We start from the raw sequence: 21,381 nt of genomic DNA on the forward strand, positions 1-21,381 counted from the left end.
ACCACATAGCAAGCGAATGCCCGGCACTTGCACAGAACCAGTACAAAAAGAGGCATGATTCAGTAGCAAAAGCCCTCCACTGGAGCCTGTGCAAGAAACACCAGCTACCTTGCAGTAATAAGTGGTACGAACACCAACCTGAGGGAGTGATAGAAAACGATCAGGCAAAGATCCTCTGGGACTATGGTATCAGAACAGATAGGGTGATACGTGCAAATACACCAGACGTGACGTTGATTGACAAAATCAAGAAGAAAGTATCACTCATTGATGTCGCAATACCATGGGACACCAGAGTTGAAGAGAAAGAAAGGGAAAATATGGATAAGTATCAAGATCTGAAAATAGAATTAAGAAGGATATGGGATATGCCAGTGGAAATTGTACCCATAATCATAGGAACCCTAGGCACGATCCCAAGATCCCTGAAAAGGAATCTAGAAAAACTAGAGGCTGAAGTAGCTCCAGGACTCATGCAGAAAAGTGTGATCCTAGAAACGGCACACATAGTAAGAAAAGTCATGGATTCTAAGGAGGCAGGATGCAACCCGGAACCCCACACTAGACATAACACCCAGTCGAATTGGAGGACTGTGATAGAAAAAAAAAATAATATAATAATAATAGTTACTGCTCCTTTTACATGAAAGAAAACGAGAATACTTTGTTTCAAGTAATATTCTGTGTCATTTACCATCCTTGGATTGCTAAAGGAAGTTCCTGGTGTTTCTTTGGGATGTCATGATCTGGACTTTTTTTTTGGGGGGTGGGGGTTGCCTTCTCCAAATGTTTTCTTTGGACCAGAATTGAAGACGGATTCCAATTTAGTATTGAAAGTAGTAGAAGAGACAAGACACAAGTGAATAGTGTTGCAGTGGCCATCGCTTTGATGGGGCATAGGTAGGTTTTAATGATTTGTTTATAGTGTTATAGAAACTTAAGTATAATTGGCTTCGTTTAAGATCTGAGCTAATTTGTTTCCCTATGAAGTGTATCAGTTGATATATTTGATTTTACTGTGAGTTTGGTAGTTTAGTTTTGGGTTAAGACTCTTGCATTTGTTGGTTTTAGAAGTGTGACGTCATTTTTCTTTTATTTTTGTAATATAAGAGTTCTTAATGTTTAATGAAACTTATTTCAGATTTTTTGTAATTTTTTTTAGAATTTTAAACTTTTTTTTTCCTAAAAGCTTTTTTTTTTCATTCGATCACTTTCCATATTTGGAGATTTTGGTTAGATGTAATAACTTTTCACCTTTTTTCACATTCGAATTTGGCGAAATGTAACTGCGTTATTGAAGCACTATATAATTTTCATGTGTAGCGTTAATTACTAAAAATTTCAATAACTTTCGATTTGGTAGTCGTTACTAGACTTTCTAACTATTTTTTAACGCACGTTCGAAAGTGAGTTACTTAATTTTGTTGTCGTGATAAGGGTTATAATTTCAGCGAATTGTCTTTAAACTTGTGGTAGTCCACAAATATAAGTTTTAGTTTATATGTAACATATTCTTTTTCCCTAACATATTACCTATAGGTGTACTACGTTTGCTAGCGCTAGTGAATTATCTGTGGGGTAGTTTATAAGTTAGCTACGAAGAAATCTTGGTGGAGGCAGGGGCTTAACTTTGTTATAATGGAGGTTCATAAGATTCTGTTAATGTTGTATTGTGATATTCAGGACTAAATTCGCTTAGCGATTTTAAGAATTTAGTAAACATTAAGCTTTGGAGAGGGGGGGGGGGGGTGTCCTTTGATGTAAACATTGGCGAACAGGCTGTTCCCAAACATAAATAGCCGAACTCTGATCGAATGTAAGGTTTCTGCGTAAAGTCTCTTAATACTGAGCTTAGCTTTTCTATAGGTAATTAAAACAAAGTAATTAATGTTTAGATTGTTTGTATTAATCTGAAATTTGGAATCTTGGCTTTCCTATAGCGAATTAAAACTGTAATTAATGTTTACATTGGTGGTTTTAATCTGAAATTTGCTGTAGTTAATAACAGCAGAGCTTTAGTGAGACTTTTTTTTTCCCATAACTATGTAGGCGTTAGTTATAAAACAGTTTTGTCAATCATGGAATTTGCTGTTTTTATCTGAAGACGAGTATAGACTGGTAATGGTTATGTTAGGCTTAAGAGGATGATGGGTTAAGTCTAGCAACAATGAAGGTTTTGTTTAATTCAGGCTTAAGTCTTTTAAAATCTTGTGTAAATTATTTAATAATGCCTCTGAGTCAAGGCTGTAATTAACAACTAGACGACAATTCTTAAATTAGTTTTTGTAAATACGCTTAAAATGTCAGTAGTCAGATCATTCGTTTTTTTTTTTTTTTTTTTTTTTTTTTTTTTTTTTTTTTAATACAACGTTTTGGTATTTGAGTCTCCAAGGAGAGTATTGGATCAGTTTGGTGATACTTAAAGCATAAATAACACTGGTTGGTCTGGAAGCCCCGGGGTTCATCGTGGAATACTCCGTTAAGTTTTTGAAGTCCATGATTCTTCGCAATGGATTATTGGTTCGTTATTGCAAAGTCCTCTACAGTACTGCTAAGTATATTCTTAATTGCTGGCTAATCTGGGGTGGGGAGGATCTCCCCTTGAATGTGTGGTAGACATTCAAGGTGGGGCCTGCGGCATTTAGATTTCCAATAAAATTGTTTAAGTATTTCACTGCAAAACTCTCAAATGCTTTTAAAGTAATAAACATTGTATGAAGCAAATGTTTGTAATTTTTGAGTCGAGATATCTTTTGAGTCGAGACATCTTTTGAGTTCGAGACATCTTTTGAGTCGAGACATCTTTTGAGTCGAGACATCTTTTGAGTTGGAGACATCTTTTGAGTCGAGACATCTTTTGAGTCGAGACATCTTTTGAGTCGAGACATCTTTTGAGTCGAGACATCTTTTGAGTCGAGACATCTTTTGAGTCGAGACCTCTTTTGAGTCGAGACATCTTTTGAGTCGAGACATATTGTAACTTTTGAGTCGAGACATATTTTGAGCGACATCTTTTGAGTCGAGACATCTTTTGAGTCGAGACATCTTTTTGAGTTGAGACATCTTTTGAGTGAGACATCTTTTGGTCGAGACATCTTTGAGTCGACATCTTTTGTTTTGAGACATCTTTTGTGGAGACATTTGAGTCGAGACCTCTTTTGAGTCGAGACCTCTTTTGAGTGAGGATTTTTGAGTCGATTTTTGAGTCGAGATCTTTTTGAGCGAGATCTTTTGAGTTGAGACATCTTTTGAGCGAGATGAGTTCGAGGACTCTTTGAGTCGGACCTCTTTTGAGTCGAGACATCTTTTGAGTTGAGACATCTTTTAAGTCGAGCATCTTTTGAGTTGGAGATATTGAGTCGAGACATCTTTTGAGTTGGAGACATCTTTTGAGTTCGAGACCTCTTTTGAGTGGAGATCTTTTGAGTGGAGACATCTTTTGAGTCGAGATCTTTTTAGTCGAGACATCTTTTGAGTCGAGACATCAGACACTTTTGATTCGAAACCTGAGACATCTTTGAGTGAGACTCTGAGTATCTTTTTGAGTTTTGAGAGCTCTGAGCTTTTGAGTCGAGACATCTTTTGAGTCGAGACATCTTTTGAGTTGAGACATCTTTTGAGTCGAGATATCTTTTGAGTGGGAGACTCTTTTGAGTCGAGACAGTTTTGAGTCGAGACATGTTTTGAGTCGAGACATCTTTTGAGTTGGAAACCTCTTTTTGAGTCGAGACAATCGTTTTGGGAGAGTCGAGACATTCTTTTAGTTGGGAGACTCTTTTGATCGAGTTTTACATCTTTTGAGTCGAGACATCTTTTGAGGGTCCGGGAGACATCATTTGAGTCGAGACATCTTTTGCAGTCGAGACATCTTTTTGGGAGTCGAGACATCTTTTTGAGTCGGAGACATCTTTTGAGTTTTGGAGACAGTGAGCGGAGAACATTTAGTTTTGAGTCGAGACATCTTTTGAGTAAAGAGACATCTTTTGAGTCGAGACATCTTTTGAGTCGGGGACGACATCTTTTTTTTGAGTCGCAGACAGCTTTTGAGTCGAGACACTCTTTTTAATCCAAGACGACCTTTTTTTGAGTCGAGACCTCTTTTTTTGAGTCGAGACTCCTTTTGAGTCGAGACCTCTTTTGAGTCCGAGGGCATCTTTTTGAAAGTCGGACATTCTTTTGAGTCGAGACATCTTTTGAGTTGAGACATCTTTTGAGTTTGAGACATCTTTTGAGTCGAGAATCTTTTGAGTCGAGACCTCTTTGAGTCGAAGCCGAGCCATCTTTTGAGGTCGAGCCATCTTTTGAGTCGGAACATCTTTTGAGTTTGGAGACAATCTTTTGAGTCGAGGCAACATCTTTTGAGTCGAGACATCTTTTGAGTCTGAGACAATCTTGTGAGTCGGACCTCTTGTGAGTCGAGAACATTTTTGAGTTGAGACCTCTTTTTAGGTCCGAGACCTTCTTTTTGAGTTCGAGGAACCCATCTTTTGATTCGAGTACATCTATTTTGAGGTCGTAGAACAAATCTATATTGTTGAATTTCGAGACATCTTTTTGAGTTGGAGGGGACCATCTTTTGAGTTTTGGAGGAACATCTTTTGATCGAGACCAATCTTTTTGAGTCCGAGACATCTTTTTGAGTCGAGACATCTTTTGAGGGTGCTAACAACCTTTTGAGTCGAGACAAAATTCTTTTTGAGTTTTCCGAGACAAATCTTTTTTGGAGTCGAGACAATCTTTTGAGTTTCGAGAACCTCTTTTGAGTCCGGAACATCTTTTGATTGTTGAAGGACAATCTTTTGAGCGAACATTCCTTTTGGAGTCGCAAACCTCATTTTTGAGGTCGAAACCTCTTGGTTTTGAGTCGAGACAATTTTTGAGTTGGAGAACATTCTTTTTGAGTCGAGACCATCTTTTTGAGTTTTCGGATACATCTGTTGGGATCCAGGGAAGACATCTTTTGAGTTTTCGAGACCATCTTTTTGAGTTTGGAAGACATCTTTTGATTCGAGACACTTTTGAGTTTCCCCCGAGACCAGGACCTTTTTTGTTGTCGATACATCTTTTGGAGTCGAGCATCTTTTGAGTGTCCGGAAATCTTTTGAGGTCGGAACATCTTTTGAGTTCGAGGACCATCTTTTGGGGGAAAAGTTGGAGACCTTTCTTTTGGAGGTCGAAGAACCTTCTTTTGGAGTTCGGAGACCTTTTTGGTCTAGACCTTCTTTTGAGGTTTTCGAAGTACAATCTTTTGAGTCGAGACAAATCTTTTGATTGGAGATATTCTTTTGAGTTTCGAGACATCTCTTGAGTTGGAAACATCTTTTGAGTTTTTCGAGGGACCTCTTTTGAGTTGGGAGGAGGACATCTTTTGGAGTTTTAGGAGACATCTTTTTTGAGTTAGAGACATCTTTTTGAGTCGAGACAATCTTTTGAGTCGCGACATCTTTTTGAGGTCAGAAGCCATCTTTTGAAGTTTCGAGGACATCTTTTTGAGGTTGGAGACCCTCTTTTGAATTCGAGACATTTGGTATTTGCGTCGAGAATATTTTTGGAAAAAGTCGAGACATTCTTTTGAGTTGGAGACGCCTCTTTTGAGTCGAGACATCCTTTTGAGTCGAGACATCTTTGAGTCGAGGACTCTTTTGAGTCGAGACATCTTTTGAGTCGAGGAACATCTTTTGAGTTTGGAGACCTCTTTTGAGTCGAGACATCTTTTGATTTGTTGGAGACATCTTTTGAGTCGAGACCTCTTTTGAGTCGAGACATCTTTGAGTTGGAGACATCTTTTTGAGTCGAGACATCTTTTGGAGTCGAGACAATCTTTTGAGTCGAGGACATCTTTTGAGTCGAGACCTCTTTTGGGTCGAGGACATCTTTTGAGTCGAGGACTCTTTTGAGTCGGGAAGATCTTTTTTGAGTCGAGAAAAGAAAATCTTTTGAGTCGAGATATCTTTTGAAGGTGGGAGTTTGAGCTTTTGAGGTTGAAGACATCTTTTGAGGGGTCGGGGAGGGGGGGGGGGGGAACATATTTTGAGTCGGAGAGACATCTTTTGAGTCGAGATCGAGGACATCTTTTGAGTTGGAGACATTCTTTTGAGTCGGAGATTTTTGACACCCTCTTTTGAGTCGAGACATCTTTTGAGTCGGAGCCATCTTTTGAGTCCGGAGGGAAAATCTTTTGAGAACATCTTTTGAGTGAGACATCTTTTGAGTCGAGATCTTTTTGAGGTCGAAGGGATCTTTTGAGGTCGAGGGGAAATCTTTTGAGTTGGAGACATCTTTTGAGTCGAGACATCTTTTGAGTCGAGACCTCTTTTGAGTCGAGACCTCTTTTGAGTCGAGCCATCTTTTGAGTCGAGACATCTTTTGAGTTGGAGACATCTTTTGAGTCGAGACATCTTTTGAGTCGAGACATCTTTTGAGTCGAGACATCTTTTGAGTCGAGACATCTTTTGAGTCGAGACATCTTTTGAGTCGAGACCTCTTTTGAGTCGAGACATCTTTTGAGTTGGAGACATCTTTTGAGTCGAGACATCTTTTGAGTCGAGACATCTTTTGAGTCGAGACCTCTTTTGAGTCGAGACATCTTTTGAGTCGAGCAAATCTTTTGAGTCGAGACATCTTTTGAGTCGAGACATCTTTGAGTCGAGACATCTTTTGAGTTGGAGACATCTTTTGAGTCGAGACATCTTTTGAGTCGAAACCTCTTTTGAGTCGAGACATCTTTTGAGTTGGAGACATCTTTTGAGTCGAGACATCTTTTGAGTCGAGACATCTTTTGAGTCGAGACATCTTTTGAGTCGAGACATCTTTTGAGTTGGAGACATCTTTTGAGTCGAGACATCTTTTGAGTCGAGACCTCTTTTGAGTCGAGACATCTTTTGAGTCGAGACATCTTTTGAGTCGAGAAATCTTTTGAGTCGAGACATCTTTTGAGTCGAGACATCTTTTGAGTTGGAGACCTCTTTTGAGTCGAGACCTCTTTTGAGTCGAGACCTCTTTTGAGTCGAGACCTCTTTTGAGTCGAGACCTCTTTTGAGTCGAGACATCTTTTGAGTCGAGACATCTTTTGAGTTGGAGATATCTTTTGAGTCGAGACATCTTTTGAGTTGGAAACATCTTTTGAGTCGAGACCTCTTTTGAGTTGGAGACATCTTTTGAGTTAGAGACATCTTTTGAGTCGAGACATCTTTTGAGTCGAGACATCTTTTGAGTCGAGACATCTTTTGAGTCGAGACATCTTTTGAGTCGAGACATCTTTTGAGTCGAGACATCTTTTGAGTTGGAGACCTCTTTTGAGTCGAGACATGTTTTGAGTCGAGAATATTTTTGGAGTCGAGACATCTTTTGAGTTGGAGACCTCTTTTGAGTCGAGACATCTTTTGAGTCGAGACATCTTTTGAGTCGAGACATCTTTTGAGTCGAGACATCTTTTGAGTCGGAGACATCTTTTGAGTCGAGACATCTTTTGAGTCGAGACATCTTTTGAGTCGAGACATCTTTTGAGTTGGAGACATCTTTTGAGTCGGAGACATCTTTTGAGTCGGAGACATCTTTTGAGTCGAGACATCTTTTGAGTCGAGACATCTTTTGAGTCGAGACATCTTTTGTGAGTCGAAAGAACCCCATCTTTTTGAGTCGAAGGACAATATCTTTTGAGTTGGAGACATCTTTTGAGTCGATTACAATCCTTTTGAGTCGAGACCTGCTTTTTGGAGTTGGAGACCTCTTTTTTTTGAGTCGAGACATCTTTTGAGTGGGAGACCTCTTTTGAGTCGAGACATCTTTTGAGTCGAGACCATCTTTTTTGAGTCGGGAGACATCTTTTTGAGTCGAGACATCTTTTTGAGTTGGAGAACTCTTTTGAGTTGAGACATCTTTTTTGAGTCGAGACATCTTTTTGAGTCGAGACCCTCTTTTGAGTCGAGACATCTTTTGAGTCGAGACATCTTTTGAGTTGGAGACATCTTTTGGGAGTCGAGACAATCTTTTTTGAGTCGAGACATCTTTTTGAGTCCCGAGACCATCTTTTGAGTTTTGGGAGGCCAAACATCTTTTGAGTTCGAGAACATTCTTTTTTTTGAGTCGAGACATCGGTTTTTGAGTTGAACATCTTTTGAAGTCGAGACATCTTTTGAGTCGGAGACATCTTTTTGAGTCGAGAACATCTTTTGGGTTGGTTGACCTCTTTTGGAGTCGAGGAACCATCTTTTTTGAGTCGAGACAATCTTTTCTGAGTCGAGAACATGCTTTGAGTTGGAGACCTCTTTTGAGTTGGAGACATCTTTTGAGTCGAGACCTCTTTTGAGTCCGGAGTGAACATCTTTTTGAGTGGAGACATCTTTTTGAGTCGGGAAACATTCTTTTTGAGTCGAGGGGAACCCAATTCTTTTGAGTCGAGACATCTTTTGAGTCGAGACCCCCTCTTTTGGGGTCGAGACATCCTTTTGTTGGGGTCGAGGACCTCTTTTTGAGTCGAGACCATCTTTTGAGTCGGGAGAAAAATATTTTTTGATCGGAGATATTTCTTTTTGAAGTCCGAGATTATTCTTTTGAGGGTCGGATACAATCTTTTGGGAAGGTTGGGAGAACAAATCTTTTGAGTCGGGAAGACCATTCTTTTGGGGACGAGGGGGGGGACATCTTTTGGAGTGAGCCTCCTTTTGAGTTCGAAAAACATCTTTCTTTTGATCGAGACATCTTTTTTTGAGTCGAGACCCATCTTTTTGAGTCGAGACCATCTTTTTTGAGTCAGGGAGAAACCTCTTTTGAGTCGAGACATCCTGAGAGTCGAGACCATCTTTTGAAGTTCGAGGGACAATCTTTTGAGGTCGAGAAACCTCTTTTTTGGAAGTCGAGGGGGGGGGGGACAATCCTTTTTCCGCAGCCCGGGGAGGGGGGGGACATTCTTTTTGGAGTTCGGAAGGGACCCTCTTTGGGGGGGAAGTCGAGACATCTTTTGAGTTGGAGACCATTCTTTTTGGAGGGTCGAGGACATCTTTTTGAGTCGAGACATTATTATGAGTTTGAGACATCTTTTTGAGTCGGAGGACCTTCTTTTTTGAGGGGGTTTCCCCCGAAGGGGGGGGACCCGTGTCTTTTTTTTTTGAGTCGAAGACCTTCTTTTTGTTTTGAAAGGGCTGTTAGGACACATCTTCCTTTTGAAGTTCGGAGGAACCATACTTTTGGTTTCCGAGGGAACATTCCTTTTTGAGTCGGAGGGGGAACAAATTCTTTTTGAAGCGGTTCGAGGGGGGGAACATCCCCTTTTTGAGTCTTTTTGAAGGACCTTTTGAGGGGGTTGGAACACCTTCTTTTTGAGGTTGCCGGAGGGAACCACCTCTTTTGAGTTCGAGGGGGACATTCTTTTGGGAGGGGGGGGGGGTTGGGGGAGGGGGGGGAACATTCTTTTGAGTTTTTTCGGGGGAGACAAATCTTTTGAAGGGTCGGAGGGACATTCTTGTTTTGAGGTTTTTGGGAGGGGACCCCATTTTTACTTTTTGGAAGGTCGAGACATCTTGGGGTTTGAAAAGTCCCGAAGACAAATTTTTGGAAGTTCGAGGACATCTTTTTTGGAGTTTGGGAGACCTCTTTCTTTTGAGTCGAGACACATCTTTTGAGTCGAGACACTTTTGAGTCGAGACTCTTTTTGAGTTTTTGACCATCTTTTTTTGAGTCGAGACATCTTTTGAGTCGAGACATCTTTTTTGGAGTCGATTACATCTTTTGAGTATCTTTTGAGTTGGAGAACTCTTTTGAGTCGAGACATCTTTTGAGTCGAGAACATTCTTTTGGAGTCGAGACATCTTTTGAGTCGAGACATCTTTTGATTTTCGAGACATCTTTTGAGTTGAGACTCTTTTGAGTCGAGACATCTTTTGAGTCGAGACATCTTTTTGAGTCGAACATCTTTTGATCGGACCTCTTTTGAGTGCGATGACCATCTTTTGAGTCGAGACATCTTTTGAGTCGAGACCTCTTGAGTTTTGCGAGACATCTTCGAGTGGAGACCTCTTTTTGAGTCGAGACATCTTTTGAGTCGAGTCGGACATCTTTTGAGTCGAGACATCTTTTGAGTCGAGACATCTTTTTGAGTTTTGACATCTTTTTGTCGAGACGACATCTTTTGAGTGATCGAGACTCTTTTGAGTTGGAGACATCTTTTGAGTCGAGACCCCTCTTTTTTGATAGATCTTTTGAGACATCTTTTGGAGTCGAGACATCCTCACTTTTTGAGTTGGAGACCTCTTTTGAGTAGAGCTCTTTTGAGTTGGAGACCTCTTTTGAGTCGAGACTTCTTTCGAGTCGAGACATCTTTTGAGTTGGAGACCTCTTTTGAGTCGAGACATCTTTTGAGTTGGAGACATCTTTTGAGTTCGAGACATCTTTTGAGTTGGAGACATCTTTGAGTTGGAGGACATCTTTTGAGTCGAGACATCTTTTGAGTTGGAGACATCTTTTGAGTCGAGACATCTTTTGAGTCGAGACATCTTTTGAGTCGAGACATCTTTTGAGTCGAGACATCTTTTGAGTCTGGACATTCTTTCTAGTCGAGACATCTTTCTAGTCGAGACATCTTTTGAGTCGAGACATCTTTTGAGTCGAGACCCTGTTTGAGTCGAGACATCTTTTGAGTCGAGACATCTTTTGAGTCGAGACATCCTTTGAGTCGAGACATCTTTTGAGTTGGAGACATCTTTTGAGTCGAGACATCTTTTGAGTCGAGACATCTTTTGAGTCGAGACCTCTTTTGAGTTGAGACATCTTTTGAGTCGAGACATCTTTTGAGTTGGAGACCTCTTTTGAGTAGAGACATCTTTTGAGTTGGAGACATCTTTTGAGTTGGAGACCTCTTTTGAGTCGAGACATCTTTTGAGTCGAGACATCTTTTGAGTGGAGACATCTTTTGAGTCGAGACATCTTTTGAGTCGAGACATCTTTTGAGTCGAGACCTCTTTTGAGTCGAGACATCTTTTGAGTCGAGACATCTTTTGAGTCGAGACATCTTTTGAATTATTAGGCCCAGTCTAGCTAGACTTCTTTTTTTAGAAGTTTGTAATAACTGGTGGCATTTGGCAACTAAATGTGTATTGGTTACACTAGACCTACGGATAGCAGAGGGTGTGAGGATACATAATTAACTTTCTTTTGGACTGATCTGCTAATAAATGGCTGTGGAAGCCTCTTAATGAACTGAAACTATGAACTTTGGCAAAATCTATTTTTCTAAATAAACTAACCTATAGCTTTAGCATGAATTTTTAGTCTACTAGTCTTGGTAGAAAGTCTTAACTGATGCTGTAGTGTGTACTCGGCTTTAGTAATTAAGTTTAATTTCATTGGTACTTAAAAAGTTTTAAAACCTTAAGAGTTTACCTTTACTGGTTGTTTTAGTGTGTTTTTAAATTAACCCAGTGGAAACCCAGTGGAGGTTTTAGAGTTGACTAACAAAAATCTTGAATGATTCGGAATCTTAAGTTTTCTATTCTAATATCTTGGTTTTTAGGTTTAAAATATCACGCATGTTGCCTAGAAGATACTTTTGTTTTCTCCACGTTTGATAGTTGCAAAGTACCGGAGGCTTTCCAGATTTCTTTCTAACCAATCACAGTTGCTGATTTAAGCTATTTCTACTGAAGTTGAGAGCAGCACTTCTGACTACCACAATAACCTGTACCCTGCGGCCAGTGGCTTTCATTGCTCCAGAGATAATCTCAAGAAAAAGTGTACATTGAAAGTACGTTGATAAAGTTTGCAGAAATTCTGCAGTGGTAAATAAAGTATACTGTGCTTGTAACCTGTAACGACCTTTCTGTTGAATTAATTTGTCATAGAGAATTAAATGTTGTGGTACTGGCAATTGTTTAAAGGTTTTTCCTAGAATGTTTCGGTTAGTTTTGTTATCTTGACAATAAAGATTTCTTTTGATGCTTAAGGTTCTTGCTGGTACCAGTTTGAGTTAGTCTTGAATTTTAATCTTAAATTTTGAGTGTTGAAATAGATTAAACTAGCATTGATATTTTTCTGAGTTTTCTTTCAACCTGGTTAAATCTAAGTGATATACTGCACCACAGGATGGTCTATATAACCAGTTAAGTGGTATTTGGTTATATGGCCGGATAGATTTTTAAAGTGACAGGGGGAGAACGTGTTGCATAGGCTTGTTCATAATGAACTACAAATTAGACAAAGTAGTTAACGCAAATGAATTTAAAGCTTAAGATTAATGAATATAATGTAAAAGAAAATAAACGGCAAATTAAGTGTTAATCCGGCCTTGAGAGTAGAGTAATTAATGCATCTATAACTATTTTGAGGTCCAATAAACGTAAGTATTAAAGAAATAGACCAATAGGTGTGACCATAATACTATATGACTTTTAGTACATTACGAAAGATTGGGATCGCGAATTGGTGGTGGTCATAGAAAACTTCAACTAGGCCCAAGTTCAACTTTTGGTCTAGTAGGGTAAAGGAAGACTTAGTCTGTTGAAAACCTGTGCTCTGGGAAGTTATATTAAAAGTTTAGCTACAATGTGTTTATCAGAAGGCCTGGGGCAAAATAGTCCTTTCAAATAAAGTATGTCTTCAAGTGGTGGGTTATAAGACTTGGTTTTCTTCAGTTTCCAGACATGAGCTTTAAAGTTTGAGATTTTATTTAGAATGTTATGTATAGGGGACCAAATTTGGCATCCTAGAACTTTATGGCAATCCAAAAAAGGCTGACTAAAGTAAATGTATTGAATAAACCTTTAGAATAACTTTGAACCAATTAATAGTGTTTAGATTCATGGAGGAAGTAATTACTGGAGTTTTAGATTCGTGGAGGAGTGACTGCTTTTTAAGAACCTAAAGTATATAATATACATTCTTCCTAATTATTCTCTGTAAAGTTTCGGTAACTCTAAAATGGAGCCTACTAAGTGGTATTTAACAGATTGCGTGGTAACTATCTAATCTTTATGAACTTGAGAAACTACGCTGTTAGATTATAACTAGCTTCAATTGTAAGTATGAACTAGTCTCAATTGTACGTATAATATCTCCAAAAAAATAGAAAAAAGATAACCAGTCTCCATCCCATGTCGAATGTAGTAAGATTCAAATAACTGGTTCAGAGCTATAGAACCACTGGAACAAAAATTGCAATTAAATCTAAGCATATATGATAATTAGTCACTAGCACAGATTTTGACTACTAGCCAGGTAATCCACAGTTTAAGCCAGTATAGGCCTAGTGAATCCCACATGACTTTACTAAAATCATTAGTCTAGCTTCATTACTTCACGTCTTTAGAAGCGCTCCTTGGGCACTTTTGCTCTTTTTACTGTACCTCCATTCATATTCTCTCAATATCTTGCTTTCTACCATCCCTTAACAATTTTTATGGTGTAACTGGAATTTTCCTCCTGTTAACCTAGCAAACCTTGTGGCTCTGTTTCCCGTTCAGCTCTGAACGACCTCGTAGATCACAGTGATCGGCCTTTGGCCTAAATTCTCTTATATTCCATCGAAACCTCATTCATACACCTCGCTCTCGGCTGAGAGAGAGAGAGAGAGAGAGAGAATGCCAACCCCCACTGATCTCTCTGCGTGATGGAGTGCCTCGCCCGAGAATCAGCCACTAATTGAGCCGTCGGGTTTTCGTCTTCATCGCCGCCATCTTTGAAAGATGGAGGTCTCCAAGATGCTGATTTGACCATTCTTCTTGGTTTGGGGGATTTTGTGTGGGAGGAGGGGCTGTGGGGTTGGGTGGGGGGGAGGGTGGGGGGGGAGGGGGGGGGGTTGGTTGCGGTTTTGGGAAGATTTAGGATCACGGTTCGTTTTGGTGTGGGTGTGTGGGGTTTTGTGTCTTCTAGAATTACCGAGATGCTGTGGGATTCATTTGCAGATAAGCAGTCGTGTGATTTATGATATGCTTTCAGATCTCTCTCTCTCTCTCTCTCTCTCTCTCTCTCTCTCTCTCTCTCTCTAAGCCTTAACCACTCGGTGCGTGTCTCCAATGATATTTTTAATGTAATTATACTATAAAAGAACCTATTTTACAAATAAATACAAATAACATAATTATAAATTCCCTTCCACGCAAATATATGCACTTACAAAACTCTAAATGAATAAATAATAAAAAATGTAAATTATTAACCGTATAATTTATTAACCTATACAATACCTAACTAAAATCTTTAGGTATCACTGAAAATACATAGGGAATGATCTATCCTGAATAACAAAGGGTAAAAAAAAAAAACCTCATTATTCAACCCTAATATTCAACCCTTATTCAGAAACGATATATTCCAAACTTCACCGATGGAGTAACGTCCTAAAATTATCTTTCTGAAAAAGTAGACACATTTTGAAGTATCATTCAACTGATAAGACTTAATTAATCCCTTGGTACCGATAAATGTGTCATTAACTCTTCACAGTGACAAGTAATGGGTGATTATGTCGTCATGGTTAATTATGGAGGGGCCTTTTGATCCTGATAATGATCAAATGTTAATTACTTTGTTCTTAAAGGATTTTTTTAATGGGTTTGGTCAGCAGATCGGTCTCCTAATTTTTTCTCAGACCACTTTCATATATATAAAGTCTACACAACAATAAATTAAATAAAATTTATATTTGAGTATAGCTTTCTACTACATATCTTACTATACTGGGCATTATGTATGTCTGTCCGTCTGTCATTCAATCACGGCCAAACGGCTGGTCTGATGGGCATGAAACTTGGCAGGCTTATAGTGGAGACCCCTAAGATGGTTTATAGTGGGGTTTCATCCTACCTCCCCCCCTCCGAAGGGGGTGGGGTCAGAAGGGATTCCCCGAAACGGAGCTGGTTCTGTCGATGAAATGGGGGTGGTTGTGCCCGTAGACTTAGTTATTTTACGATTTTATCATACATAATAGTTAAAAAAAAAAAACTAGCGAGTCCCTTTTATGAAGCAGCTGATGAAAATGCCTTTAGTAAGGATTGGTAAATTGCTAGTACTTATAATTGTATTAAAAGTACCTAGGGATCTATAAGTCTTGTTTATGAATGTCTATCAAGCTGAAGGTTTTAACCTTAGTGAATTAAAGTGGCCACAATTAACACTTATTTATTATTACAGGAATTGAGAAAACTCCCAGTTATTCAAGACTCCAGAACTGATAGAATTCGTCTCAACTTCAAAAAAATGTTAAAAAAAGTAATTACTTTTTTCGTCAGTCATTTTAGATAAATTTTCTAGTTCAGCTTATGTGTGGTAAGTATTGTAACCAATATTCTCTAATAATAATAATAATAATAATAATAATAATAATAATAATAATAATAATAATAATAATAATAATAATAATAATAATAATAATAATAATAATAATAATAATAATTAACAATTAACAATTAATAATTAACAATAAATCGATCATTAATCATTATAATAATTGATTATAATCATTAATCATCAATCATGGTTATAAATAGTTATAAATGATTTATTATAAATGATGATTAATGATGATTAATGATTATCATTGATGATTAGTGATGATTAATGATTATAAATGATGATTAATAACTATTATTGATGATTAATGATTAATGATTCAAGATGATTAATGGTGATTAATGATAAATGATGATAAATGATTAATGATAAATGAATAATAATAAATAATAAATAATAAATTATTTATTATATATTATTTATTACTTATTGATTATTTATTGATTATTATTTTTGATTATTATTATTAATTATTATTTGTTATTATTTATTATTTATTATTTATTGTTTATTTATTATTATTATTATTATTATTATTATTTATTATTATTATTATTATTATATTATTATTATTATTATTTTGAAGCTTTTAACTCTGGGTTTTCACGATTTATAATTCAAGTAACAACTATACTAATTAAATCATTATCATCAAATAAATCAAAATAAAATATGAATTTTTAAAATTTTTTTCCTAATTCTTGTGTTTAAATAGTTAAATATTGGGTAATCTGAGCAGACTTGGGCTCAGTTTGACGAAATGCCAAGATGACAATATATATGTGTATGTATATATATTAATATATATTAATAATATATATATATAATATATATATATATATATATATATATATATATATATATATATATATATATATATATATATATATATATATATATATATAAGGTAAGACACGATGCTTATATCTTACATATGTTTTGTACGTGTGTATGTGTGTGTGTAGATGGAAAATAGCTATTATCATTGCTAACATCAGAATAATGTTTTCAATTGTGAGCTGCGAAGGCAGAGAATAATAGTCGGTATGTCCTGATTCCATAATGGCCATTTGGCACGTGTCCTTTCTCGGTAAAGAAATTCTTATCCATTAGTGTTTTGCTAAAAAAAAAAAAAAAAAAAAAAAAAAAAAAAAAAAAAAAAAAAAAAAAAACTGCCTGGTTTTTCTTTCCTCGCTTCTGCAACTATCAGATGTCGAATCTTGCCTTCAATTTCCAACCTTATCGTGAGAGGGCATTTGGGTGGTTTTTCCCATGGCCTTTGGTGGTTTAGAACCTTTAACCTCATCTTTTTTCATTTTTTTTAAAAGATTCCTTAATTCCTTTCTGAATGGGTTCTTATAGACACTCCTTTGGTCCATCAGAACGGGCTCTTGAAAAGAAAAGGGTAGACTTTTATTCCCTTTGAAAATGGTTTTAATTTTTTTACAGAAAAAAATGTAAGTATTTCATCAGGAAATATGAATCGTATAATTTGGGACCTCTTGAAGGCAACATCGTCGAATGCTTGCAGGCACATTATAAAGGTTAAATTCCTAAGTATTAATTAACATTTCTCATATTCGTGGATTAAAAACTTGAATTATTTCAAAACAAATGTAAAAAAATATATAAAATCGTAAAAATATTACGTTATTCAGAATTCATAAATAGTACTTTACATTTTTGTAGGATTTGGAAAAATGAGAACATGTCTTCAACAGACTATGAATATACGTAGGAATTTTAGCATCAGGAAACAAAATAAAAATTTATATACTTCAAAAGACTTCATACATTTATCATTCAGATTCAGAAAATAATCAAATATCGTAGTTCATAAAAAAATAAATTTGTAGATTTTTGAAAAGCAAAAAGTCAATAATTGTTTTTCAGAGATATATTGTTCATACCCTGAAATTAATTATAAAAAATCATAAAGATTATCCAAGCTTTTCAGTAGATCTTTAAAAAATATAATGTCAGTAGCTTTTTTATAGATATTTTTTCACATTCTGAAAACAATTTCTTAAAATTCGTTAAGGTTTAGCAAAATATTTCCGATTTCGAAAACACGAAAGTCAGCATTTTTTAATAGATGTTTCATACTCTGAAATCAATCATTTTAAATTAAAAAAAAATGAAAAATTTTACAAAATCTTTTATTAAAGTGCACTAAAAGTACAAAATTAATTTTTTGCGACACCAGGATTTTCCTACAATTCATAATTTATTCAAAAATAAAAGCATGATTGCCAAACAATGGAAGAAAATGGCTATAAGAAAGAAAAGAAATATATATATAATAATTATATATATTTAGCTATATATATATATATATATATATCTAATATATATATATATTATATAATATATATATATATATAATATATATTTTTTTTCTTTATCTCTTCTAGCATTTCTTCCATGTTTGGCTATCATGCTTTTATTTTTGAATAAATTATGAAATGTAGGAAATCCTGGTGTCTCAAAATTAATTTTTCAGTTTTTAGTGCATTTTAATAAAAGCCTGTTTTAAAAAAGGAACTTTTTTGTTTATATTCTTGTTTAAAAACAGTAATAGTTAAAAGATTTTTTATTTAGATATCAAAGACCAAAAACATCAGTCATTTGCTTTCTTAATCAATCATAACAACAACGGCATGATCCGACCTCCAGCTTAATCTGGGGCACGTGTTAAAATCTATGGTCAAATTGCGCGTTGTTTCGGCCAACGAAAATTAAAATTAATACGTTGTATTTAATTAGAAATAATCTTTTCTGTGCTGTTTAACATCCACATTATTTTTTCTTTTTTTCAATATCCTTTTTCATTCTAATAAATAACTCATAGATATTCTATCCTAAAAATTCCTGTATCTTTCCTCAAACGCGAAATACCTTTATCAGACTTTTTAGTCTTTCCATAGGGCTTTCTCACGCACCCCCCCCCCCCCCCCACAACGAAGTAGCTTGTAGGCTTACTCCTCGAGAAAACAAAAATGATGAGGACGGAATACTTTTTAAAAACCAGTTTTGCCTAACCAGCCTATTAATTCTAGATAAACCTCGTTGCTACATGACTTTTCTTGGGTCTACTTTAACAAACCGATATTTCCTATTTTACCTAAAAAAGTGGCCAATAAAGTCCTGGCTAACGGTGCCCTCTCTCATCTCTCTCATCGTCTCTCTCTCAGCGCTCTCTCTCTCTCTCTCTCCTCGTCATTAAGCTGATAAGAAGTAATCCCTAGTAATTATTTTCGTTTCTCTTGATAAACCGTTTAGAAAGTTTACGTGATGGGAGTGGGGGTTTGAATTAAACGATGCTCGTCCCTCAGTCTCTCTCTCTCTCCTCGCAGCTCTCTCTCGTCTCCCGCATTATATGCATTAACTTAAGATACCATTGTCGTTTTAATAGTTCACCTTGTTATCGGACGTTTGAACGTATTAACTCTCTCTCTCGTCGCTCTCGTCCTCTCTCTCGTATCTCTCTCGTCATACTCTTCTCTCTCTCTCTCCTCTCTCTCTTCTTCGAAGAAGAGCCTTAAAAACACACATTTCTCTGAGAGAGGAGAGAGAGAGAGCGAGAGAGGAGAGAGAGAGAGAAGAGGTTAAAGATTGTCCACTTGAATGATTGGCCTGAAGATCATCACATTTTTCTGAGAGAGAGAGAGAGAAGCAGGTAGAGCGAGAGAGAGAGAATTAAAGATATTTTTCCTTTAGGAGTAGATTGAACAAACGTTGGCTTGCTGTATGTGAGTACGTGCGTGTTATGAAGGAGAGAGAGATAGAGGAGAGAGAAGAGAGAGAGAGAGAGAGAGAGGGAATATGGCCAGAAACCCAAACCCAATGAGAACAAACCCTAATATCGATCTTCAGAGAAGGAAGGAATTTTGACACGAACGAATTAATTTCCCAGATCTTCAGGTCAGCCATCGAAAATTGGCCATCTCGTCTCGGGCAGAATGTTGCCATGGTAGTTGTTTATCCAACCATTAAATAAGGAGACGCAGAAGGAGGGAAAATTAAAAAATAATATTCGTGATTGTTTAAAAAAATATATTTTCAAAAAGTATTTCCGTCCATATTTCTCGAAGGTGTCAAAGGAAGAGGAATCTTGGTATGGGTAATTTCAAAGTATTTTAAAATAATTAAAGTTTTTATTAATTATTAATCACCTTTCCGTTATATATTTTATATATTTGAATATACAGTGTGGATTTTGGTCCTAACCATGTAACAATATGGAAGACAGTCACCAACCCACCCCACCCTCTGCAAACCTGTTTGTTCCCACCCCGGCTGGGTGGGCATGGGTAGGTTAGGGAATGGAAGTGGTAGGGGAAGACCATCCACCCAGCCACTCCTCCTGCAAACCTGTTTTGTCCGGCCCCGCCCCTGGCTGCGTGCAGGGTAGGTAGGTAGGGGATGGAAGGGTTAGGGTAGACATCCACCACCCTGCAACAAACCTGTTTGTCCGCCCGGGTGGTTGGGTGGGTGGGGGTGCGTAGTTATGTTAGTAGTGGGAAATGGTAGAGCAGCCCAATTTATAGCTATCTATATATATATATATATATATATATAGTATATTATAATATATATATTTCATTTATATAATATTATATATATATATGATTATATTATAATAGAAATGTCCTCCCATCCAATCCAAGCCGGGGAAAGTCTCTCTCTCTCTTCTCTATTTGACTTTTTCATCGCTCTCTCTGTCTTTCAGCTGCCAGACATCAAAGCTCAATTTTCTCTAGGCTTTATTTAAAGATAGAGAGAGAGAGAGAGAGAGAGATAAGAGAGAGAGAGAGAGAGAATTTGTAAGTTACAAGGAAATTGCAATAGGTGTAATTTTCCCCCTGGAGTTTCAAGATGTCGTGGAAGTAAAGAGAGAGAGAGAGAGAGAGAGAGAGAGAGAGAGAGAGAGAGGGAATGAATAATCAAGCAGAGGTTCTCGTACTGCTATAAATCAAACTGATTTGAATGAAGACATTCAACAGGTATATTTGTTCTCTCTCTCTCTCTCTCTCTCTCTCTCTCTCTTCTCTCTCTCTCTCTCTCTCTCTCTCTTTCTCTTACCTCTCTATTGGAGACAGGACCAATTACTATATAATAGTTTATGTTTATTGAAAAGTTTATTCACTTTTTGTATTTAATGTCTTATAATATTTTGGCAAAACAAAACAAAAATGTTCTTATAATGTTATAATATTTATAACCTATAAAATTAAATTATTTCTTATTGTTTTTTCTTAGTCTTCCATAAGCAATTCAAGTCTTGTAATAATTCTTTTATTTCTAAAAAATGAAATAGGTAATTTCACAAATATTTTCAATATCTATTTTGTCTGAATGTTAAGAAAATAGTGTTTTTTAAAGATATTTTATTACTGTAATATATTCTATATAAAAATTGTCTAAGTTAATTTCAAAGCAGTTTTTATAATGTTTAAATTCTTGATTCCCTTATATATATATATATATATATATATATATATTATATATATATATATATATATATATATACCTACTCCAACCACACCCGGGGTGGACAAACAGGTACGTAGAGGTGAGGCTGTCTCCGCTACCCTCCAGCATCACCCTACTTAACCTCCCCCACCAGACGACAAACTAGTTTTGCCAGACGGTGGTGGGGGGTGTGATATCTCTCCTACGTCAACAAGATCTACTTTTGATTTTTATAAATATATATTGTATAATTAAAGATATAAGCAATGAGGGAAAATAAACAACGGAGTTTCATTTCGCGAGATCTTTCGACGTTCAAAACGTCCTTTACTTAGCAGATGGAACTGACTTACATGAGGAAAATACAATACAAAGAAGGTCGTATAACTGACAGATAAGGGTTATTAAAAAATAGATTAGTACTAGAATCCCGACACACTGGTTAAGGTGAGTAACCTTCCCAAACAAGACAGAAGGACAAGACAATTAAAGGATTATTATTGTAGGTGACAGCTATTCAAGAACTTTGGTAAACAAAAACATATTCACAATACCTATTAAACATACGGTATACACGAAGAAGATATCTCTAAACGCAATTAATTTTTATTTAAGTCTGTAATTAAT

At 36.5% G+C, this 21,381-nt stretch overlaps 2 protein-coding genes across 2 annotated transcripts; both read right to left on the reverse strand.

The window, feature by feature from the left end:
- Positions 1-4,662: 4,662 nt before the first annotated feature.
- On the reverse strand, positions 4,663-5,319 carry LOC135204993 (uncharacterized). Its single transcript, XM_064235222.1, has one exon. It carries the CDS (start codon positions 5,317-5,319, stop codon positions 4,663-4,665), a length of 657 nt encoding a protein of 218 aa, XP_064091292.1.
- Positions 5,320-5,397: 78 nt separating this feature from the next.
- LOC135204994 (uncharacterized) lies at positions 5,398-7,629 on the reverse strand. Its single transcript, XM_064235223.1, has one exon. The coding sequence runs from the start codon at positions 7,627-7,629 to the stop codon at positions 5,398-5,400; it is 2,232 nt and encodes a 743-aa protein (XP_064091293.1).
- Between the last annotated feature and the right edge of the window lie 13,752 nt (positions 7,630-21,381).

This window comes from Macrobrachium nipponense, chromosome 48 (assembly GCF_015104395.2).
Source record: "Macrobrachium nipponense isolate FS-2020 chromosome 48, ASM1510439v2, whole genome shotgun sequence".
Taxonomy (NCBI): Eukaryota; Metazoa; Arthropoda; class Malacostraca; order Decapoda; family Palaemonidae; genus Macrobrachium; species Macrobrachium nipponense.

Excerpts from the sequence above, each read along its gene's own strand:
- LOC135204993 (XM_064235222.1), bottom strand. The coding sequence starts at position 5,319 with ATGTTTCCAACTCAAGAGATGTCTCGAAACTCAAAAGAATATCTCCAA.
- LOC135204994 (XM_064235223.1), bottom strand. The coding sequence starts at position 7,629 with ATGGGGTTCTTTCGACTCACAAAAGATGTCTCGACTCAAAAGATGTCT.